Source organism: Nannospalax galili, unplaced genomic scaffold, assembly GCF_000622305.1.
Source record: "Nannospalax galili isolate Female #2095 unplaced genomic scaffold, S.galili_v1.0 scaffold842, whole genome shotgun sequence".
Taxonomy (NCBI): Eukaryota; Metazoa; Chordata; class Mammalia; order Rodentia; family Spalacidae; genus Nannospalax; species Nannospalax galili.
In genome coordinates, this window is record NW_008349291.1 from 1,073,934 (window position 1) to 1,082,266 (window position 8,333).

The 8,333-nt window shown below is 54.0% G+C and overlaps 2 protein-coding genes across 2 annotated transcripts in view; both read left to right on the forward strand.

Annotated features, from left to right (window-relative positions):
• The first annotated feature begins 211 nt into the window (after nucleotides 1-211).
• Nucleotides 212-3,975, forward strand: Sbk3 (SH3 domain binding kinase family member 3). Its single transcript, XM_008846699.1, has 4 exons — nucleotides 212-256; nucleotides 630-780; nucleotides 1,221-1,423; nucleotides 3,286-3,975. The coding sequence occupies exons 1-4, from the start codon at nucleotides 212-214 to the stop codon at nucleotides 3,973-3,975; spliced, it is 1,089 nt and encodes a 362-aa protein (XP_008844921.1).
• Nucleotides 3,976-7,473: 3,498 nt separating this feature from the next.
• Nucleotides 7,474-8,333, forward strand: part of Sbk2 (SH3 domain binding kinase family member 2) — a 9,751-nt gene continuing 8,891 nt past the window's right edge. Inside the window, exon 1 of the mRNA XM_008846648.2 lies at nucleotides 7,474-7,507. The gene's annotated coding sequence lies outside the window, so the exon portion shown is untranslated. The remainder of the gene's footprint in view (nucleotides 7,508-8,333) is intronic.

Below are 8,333 nucleotides of genomic sequence, written 5' to 3' on the forward strand. Positions count from 1 at the left end.
GTGACAGAAAGAGAGTCTAAGAAATCTCTGGGACCAAAAAGATTCTTTCAGACATAGAGGGAAGCCTGGGTGACCTTCCGACAGCTTGCACTGAGCTTTACTAGGCGAGGACCTGTGGGGGTGCAAGGGGCCCTGCGGTGCTGGTTCATTTTGCGGGAGTCTAGATACAGGGTGCCTACTCTAGGGCCAGCCAAGAGCAGGCACCTCTGAGATGGCGCTCAGGGCCCCTGAGGCCCCCCAGGATGGGGATACAGAGGTGAGGAGATGACTGGAGACTCAGATATATGGGAGACCCACCATAAAGACCGAGGCCACCAGGGAACAAAGTGCAGGACTCATGGGAGGGGTCCTGTGGGCTAAGGACAAGCCCTAGGTGGGGTTGGGTACTTCTGGCTACATCTGTCAGGTGGGGACAGGCATAGTTTCTTAGACAAAGACCCCTAAACTCACCAGGACACAAAAACAGGTGCCCAAGGCTGGGTGACTCATTGTGACTCATCCTCTCCGGGGACAGTCACCCCTGTCCCTCGCTCAGCTCAGTTCTGATCTGGGCCTCTAATCTCTCTCTCATGTCATGCTATGAGACCCCAGACTCACCCCTCACATACCTCACCTCCCTCTCCCTGCAGGAAGACACAGCCACGGCCCTCCAACGGCTGGTGGAACTGACAGCCAGCAGGGTGACATCAGTGAGGAGCTTACGTGTCCAGTATCGCCTCATCCGAAAACTGGGGTCCGGTTCCTATGGCCGAGTGCTCTTAGCCCAACCTCGCCAAGGGGGTGAGTTCAGCCTACCCAGGGGTGGACTTCCAGTCTCCCATTATGAGGCATCTAAGAAACAAGCCAGACTTCATGGGAGCTCAGAAAGTTCAGAGCTCTGTGATCTGAGCAACAAAGGTCACACAGGGAGGGCAGGTGGCAGAATCCAGGTCACACAGCAAAGCAGGAGTACAGTTTGAGCTGGAATTCAATTTACCACCATGTCCCTTTATACAACAGTAAACAGAAAACCAGAGAGGGTAAGGCAATTATGCAAGGCCACACAGCAGTCTGAGGCAGAGCAAGAAAGTATGTCAGGGAAGGCTTCTTCCAACCCACCCTTCACAGATAGAGAAATTTTTTTTTGCGCATGAGCCTCCTCAGGCTCAGAGAGGTCAAGAGGCCTGACTAGGGTTCTACAGCATGCCCCAAGTCCCTCTCTGCCTCCATCTCTCCGGCAGGTCAAACTGTGGCTCTCAAGCTCCTCCCACGGGACTCAGTCCTGAAAACAACCTTTCTGAGAGAGTTCTGTGTGGGCCGCTGCGTCTCCTCACATCCAGGCCTGCTGCAGACCTTGGGAGGGCCCCTGCAGACCCCAAGACATTTTGCCTTTGCCCAGGAATATGCACCCTATGGTGATCTCAGCGGGATGCTTCAGGAGAAGGTAAGGCTGGCGGGGACTGCCCAGCCCATGTCTAATTGTCAACACAGTTCCCTGTCTGGCCCCAGCACTATTCCATCCGAATTCAAACTTTGCCAGGCAGAAATTGGGTTGGGGTTAGAGCTGGACTGGGGCTGCTGAGGGGAGCAGTGGAGACAGATTTGGGATTCCATTTGACACTGGAATTGAGGGATAGGCATGGATGAGGTGGAATGGGAGGGTTTATGGTTGATCATAGATGTAGAGGAGGAACTTAGGGATGGGGACCGAGACCGGCACAGTCTGTGTCTGCATGTCTGCAGACTGACTTGGGGATGGGTTGTAATGGAGTTTCCTCTAGAAAGGAGACCAGGTGTAGGCAGGACTGAACCCAGGAGATTCCAGGCCCTCTTGTGTTTGAGGATCAAAAGCATGGAGATATTTTGGGGACTTTGAATTTGAGGTAAGAGTTAGGCATGAGAAGAATGGAGGTGGGCAGGGAGATAAGGAGAGAGTGAATGGATGATTAGTTAGATGTATGTATGTATGTATGTATGTATGTGTTGGATGGGTGGGTGGGCGGACAGAAGGGTGCATAGATGATAGATAAATGGATGGAAGGATGGTTATTTATGTACATGGATGGCCAAATGGATGGATGGATGCATGGACAGTTGGATGCACGATTGGGTGCATGGATAGATGCATGCATGCATGGATAGCTAGATGGCTAGTTATGTACAAGTATGGATGCATGGGTAAACAGATGCACAGATGGATGGTTAGCTATGTATGTGGATGGGTGAGCAGGTAAATGGATGCATGGACAGGTGGGCAGGTGATAGATGTATGCATGGATGAATACATGGATGGATGCATGCATGAATGAATGGGTGGGTGTTGGATATGAGTTCATTGAATTATTGGATTGCTGCCTAGATTCAGAGTAGACATGGGGTAAATGCATTATTTAATACTGTTGGATGAAGGACTGGATGACCCACTGGATAGATTAATCCACCAGTTGAAATAAATTAGAGAGTGTGAAAACAGCCTGGGGCAGAGATGAGTTCCACATCAGTGTGGAACTAAGACCAGGGTTACTGGGGGATTTAGAGTCCCACTGAGAAGACCCGTGTGGTAGGTTTAGAAGAGACACAAAAGTAGGCATGGTGGTGTATGCTTGAGATCCCAGCATTCCAGAGTCTGAGACAGGAGTGTCATGAGTTCAAGGTCAGTCTGAGCTGCATAGCAAGTTCAAGGCCAGCCTGGGTTGCATAGGAAGAACCTGTTTCAAAAACAGATAGGGGTGGGATATTCAGAGTAGGTCTGAGAATTAGAATCAGGAGGATCTTTGAGGGAAATAACTCCTAGGGCTGGGTGTGTGGCTCAGTTGGTAGAATGCTGGCCCTAGCATGCAAGTACCTAGCATGAGTACTGTACCCAACACCACATAAACCTAGTTTGGTGTTGGATACCTATAATCCCAGCATTTAAGAGACTGAAGCAGGAGGATCAGAAGTTCAAGGCCATCCTCAGTTATATAGTGAGTTTGAGGCCAGCCTGGGCTACATGGGACCCTATCTCAAAAGAAAAAGGAAAAATGAGATTTTGATTAGAAGTGGGGTTCTGCTGGGGAAAGGGGAGAAAGAGAGGAGAGAGAGAGAAAGAGAGAGAGAGAGAGAGAGAGAGAGAGAGAGAGAGAGAGATCTGTGGCAATTAATCTGAAGATCCTTGAGTGTTTATGAAGACACTGGAAGGGGCTGTGGGCCCTGGGTTCCAAACTCTGAAACTTCAAGAGTCAGAATCTTTGACAGTCAAGAGATTATTTTCAGGGTGATGAAGAAACCCAGACAGTGTGTCCTTTTCTCTCTCCCGGACCTCAGGGCCTCCCAGAGCTGATGGTGAAGCGGGTAGCGGCCCAGCTGGCTGGAGCCCTGGACTTCCTCCATGGCCGGGGGCTGGTACATGCAGATGTCAAGCCTGACAATGTGCTGGTCTTCGATCCTGATTGCAGCAGAGTGGCCCTAGGTGACCTGGGTTTGACCCGACCAGAGGGCAGCCCAACCCCTGCCCCACCTGTTCCTCTGCCCACTGTACCACCTGAACTCTGCCTCCTGCTATCACCAGATACCCTACCCTTGCGGCCAGCAGTGGACTCCTGGGCCCTGGGGGTGCTTCTTTTCTGTGCCGCCACAGCCTGCTTCCCTTGGGATGTGGCATTGGCCCCTGACCCTGAGTTCGAGGCCTTTGCCGGTTGGATGACTACCAAGCCCCAGCCCCCTCGGCCACCAGCACCCTGGGACCAATTTGCACCCCCAGCTCTGACCTTGCTCCAGGGACTTCTGGACCTGGATCCTGAGACTAGGAGCCCCCCACTGGCTGTCCTAGATGTCCTAGGGGACAATTGGGGGTTGGATGGAAGAAGAGAGGGGCCCAGTTGCTTGAAGAGTGTATCCTGTGAAGATGGGGAGGAAGGAGAAGAGGGAGGATCAAGCTTGGAGGAGTGGACAGATGAGGAGGGAGATGAAAGCAAAGATGGTGGGAGGCTGGGGATGGATGGGGAAATGCCCTGACCAGGTGACTGAGACAGGTGGCCAGAGCCTGAGCCAGAGGCCCTTCCCGCAGCCCTCTGAGACAGGGAACACACTGCACCTAATGAAGCCTGGACTCGGATGTGCAATCCTCTCCCCCACACACCCTCACCAAACACACACACACACACACACACACACACACACACACACACACAAACAGGACTCAGGAGTCCAGACTGTGTTGCTGTTGCTCCTCCTCCTCCTTCTTCCTAGTCCTCCTCCTTCTCCTGTTCCCCATCTTCCTCCTCCACCTCTTCCTCTTTTTCCTCCTGCTTCCTTTCCTCCTTTTTATCTTTCTCTTTCTCCTCTTCTTCTCTCTACTCTTTTTTTAGACAGGGTCTCCTGTAGCCCCAGCTGTCCTGGAACTCACTATGTAGACCAGGCTGGCCGTGACAGAGATCCGCCTGCCACTGCCTCCTGAGTGCTGGGATTAAAGACGTGTGCCACCACGGCCGGCTTTATTCCTTCTTTCTTTCCTATTTTTCCCTTCCCCTCCTCCTCTTCCTCCTAACCTTTCCTTCTAACCCTCATCCTCACCCACCCTCCTTGCCCTTTTTTTTTGGGAGACAGAGTCTCAAAACCCACTATGGGCTAGCCTCAAACCCACTATGTAGCAAGGATGTCCTTGCACCTCTGGTCCTTCTGCCTCTACCTCCCTAGTGCTGGGATTACAGGTGTACACCACCACACCCTGTTTATGAGGAGCCGGGGAGGGGGGTGTTGGACCCAGGGCTTCCTGCATGCTAAGCAGGCCCCTGTCAACTGAGCTTCATCCCTCACCCCCGAGTGCCTTCGTGATGAAAGACTGTTTCTCCTGCAGATACACTTCTGCACCCTGGTGACATGTTGAATGTGTGTCATAAATTCTGAGGGGACCACTCTTCTCCTCTAGGACCATGGGTGGCTCCCAACAGCTGCAGCACAAAATCTGAGCTTATAGGATCCGATATGTCTCCTTTCTGGGTTCTGGGTGGATGACATTGTAGAAATCATTTATACATGCTGGATACACACACACACACACACACATCACATCACATCACATTGTTGCTGGCAGACACCTACACACTTTATATCTTCCATCTGCCACACCTTACCTTCATCCTGGCTCCAGAAAGTGGTCCTCACCCCAGCTGTGGAATCCTCCTAGCCAGCTGTACCTTCCTGCTCCTCCTCCTCCTCCTCCTCCTCCTCCTCCTTCCCCCCTCCTCCTCACATCCTTTTCCCCTCCTCCTTTTCCGCCTCATCTTCCTCCTCCTCTTCCTTCTCCTTCTCCTCTTCCTCCTCTTCCTTCTCACAAGCTCTTCAGGATGTACTTTTTTCTCACTTCTAGACCTTCCAGATTCTGTTTCCACAAAGCCCCAAGCATCCTGGCTGTGACTGACCTAGCTCCATCTGTCTTCCCAAGACCCTTCAATCCTGAGAACCAGGACTGGTTCCATGGCTCTCCTCTCCCAAATAGCATGCCAACTCTAGCTCTAAGTGGCTCATGCCTATAGTGTAGGGACCAGGTGGATCCCACCCTCCGTTCCTAGCACCCAGCAGAAGAACAGGAACTAGAAAGTGTCCCTTCACAAGAATCTACTTTTTTGCTACAAGTTCTCATGTATCCCAGGCTGTCCCTCAACTCACTATGTAGCTGTGGATGATCTCGAACTCCGGACACTCCTGCCTCCACCTTCCACATGCTGGAATTACAGGCATTAGGTTATCGCCATCATGTGGGTTATCGCCAGTGCTGGGGACTGAACCTCCCACAGCTTCATGCATACAAAGCAAGCACTCTACTAACTAAGCTACATTCCCCAACCCAGAATTTATAGAATTTACCCTTTCTAGACTTAAAAGTGAGTTCCCTAAATGCACCCTGGTACCCTGGACTGGACCTGGGGACAGGAAAAGGACCCTGAGATCAAGGAATAAGAAGACTCTGATGCTCCGATTACTTTGTGACAAATGTTGGGTGAGATGCTGACCTTGGGAAAAGCTGGATGAGGGACATAGGGGAATTCGGTGTGATCTTTGCAACTGTTTTTGTAGAACTAAAATTTTTGCAAAATAAAAAGTGTTTCCTAGACAATGAAACGAACCCATGTCATTTTTGATGCTTTAAACCTAATACACAGTAGAGCTGTCCCAGAAAAAGGAGGGACGTCACCCTCTCTCCCCAGTTGCTCCACCACCTGCTTCCCAATCCCCGGGTCTGAGGTCATCTTTCATGACATCATTCTGGAATTCAGTCTCATCCTGTCCCCAAACAAGACCCTAGTGTCTGGGATCCTGGATGCCCCTCTCAGAATAGTTGTCTCTCACAACGGGGTACCAAAGGAACCAGCTGGGGAGAGGGCAAGGCAGGGTGAGGTTAAAAAGAAGATGGAGCCGGGCATGGTGGCGCACGCCTTTAATCTCAGCACCTGGGAGGCAGAGGCAGGCAGATCTTTGTGAGTTCGAGGCCAGCCTGGTCTACACAGTGAGTCCCAGGAAAGCTGGGGCTACAGGGAGAACCTGTCTCAAAAAGACAAAAAAAAAAAAAAAAAGAAAAAGAAGATGAATTAGAAGATGGAACCCCTGGGTCTGAGGGAGGAGGACTGGGGCCTGGACCCCTGGGCCTGAGGGAGGAGGGCTGGGGCCTGGACCCCTGGGCCTGAGGGAGGAGGGCTGGGGCCTGGACCCCTGGGCCTGAGGGAGGAGGGCTGGGGCCTGGACCCCTGGGCCTGAGGGAGGAGGGCTGGGGCCTGGACCCCTGGGCCTGAGGGAGGAGGGCTGGGGCCTGGACCCCTGGGCCTGAGGGAGGAGGGCTGGGGCCTGGACCCCTGGGCCTGAGGGAGGAGGGCTGGGGCCTGGACCCCTGGGCCTGAGGGAGGAGGGCTGGGGCCTGGACCCCTGGGCCTGAGGGAGGAGGGCTGGGGCCTGGACCCCTGGGCCTGAGGGAGGAGGGCTGGGGCCTGGACCCCTGGGCCTGAGGGAGGAGGGCTGGGGCCTGGACCCCTGGGCCTGAGGGAGGAGGGCTGGGGCCTGGACCCCTGGGCCTGAGGGAGGAGGGCTGGGGTCTGGACCCCTGGGCCTGAGGGAGGAGGGCTGGGGCCTGGACCCCTGGGTCTGAGGGAGGAGGGCTGGGGTCTGGACCCCTGGGTCTGAGGGAGGAGGGCTGGGGTCTGCACCCCTGGGTCTGAGGGAGGAAGGCTGGGTCTGGACCCCTGAGTCTGAGGGAGGAGGTTGGGGACTGTACCCTTGGGTCTGAGGGAGGAGAGCTGTCTGGACTCTTGTGTCTGAGGGAGAAGGACTGAGCCCCCTGGGTCTGGGGCCTTTGTCCAACCACAGCCAGTTCTAGGATTCAACACACGATGTCGCTCTGCCCCCAGTGGGGGCAGAAGGGGCAGGGCCGAGGGTGGGGCTTTACGACCCCCAAGGTAGGGGCGGGACTTGCTCCTGGGCCGGCAGATGTTGGCTTGGGTCCGAAGTGCTGGTACTAACCATAGTAGGCTGCAAAGGAGTCAGACAATCCTTGGAGGTGAGGTCTGCAGTTCTGAGCTCAGGTCAGAAGTAAGGCAAGGTTAAACTGCTGGAGGTAGGCAGAAGTTGGGCAAACATATAGGTGGCAAGAGTCCTGGGTCCCCCAACAGACAACAAGACCTTGAAGTTGTGGAGTGCTTGAGTGTTGGGACAGAGTCCAGGTTCCCAAGCTGTGTGAGTTGTATACATTCCTGGGACAGGAATGAACTATGGTTTGGATCCCTGGGTCTGAGGGAGGAGGGCAGAGGTCTGGACCCCTGAGTCTGATTGAGAAGGGCTGGGGGTCTGCACCCCTGGGTCTGAAGGAGCTGTTAGGGGTCTATACCCCTGGGTCTGAAGGAACAGGGATGGTGTCTGCACCCCTGGGTCTGAGGGAGGAGTTTGGGGTCTGCACCCCTGGGTCTGAGAGAGTAGGGGTCTGGAGTCATGGATCTGAGGGTGGAAGGCTGGCTTCTACATCCTTGGGTCTAGGGAGAAGCTGCTGAGCTGTGAGACCTGGATTACAAAACTATGACGAACTTGGGGACACATCCAAAGGACTGCTTAAAGCAGGACCCTGGTGTCCCAAGCTCTGTGGAGAGCCTCACCCTTCCCTGGGGGCAGAGAGCACCTGTTTGCTCTTTGAGAAGAGGCTGCTCATCCACTCCCTGACCCAAGTCTGTTTGCTTTGGAAACAAGATGGGGGGTGTCTCCAGGATCTGGTTCATCTTTCACCCTCAGGCCACCAGGTGGCTATGGGAATGGGGGGGCGGAATCTGACCTCTCTCTAGACCTCACCTCACATCAGGGACTGTTCTCCCCATTCCCTGGGGGGGGGGGGCGGG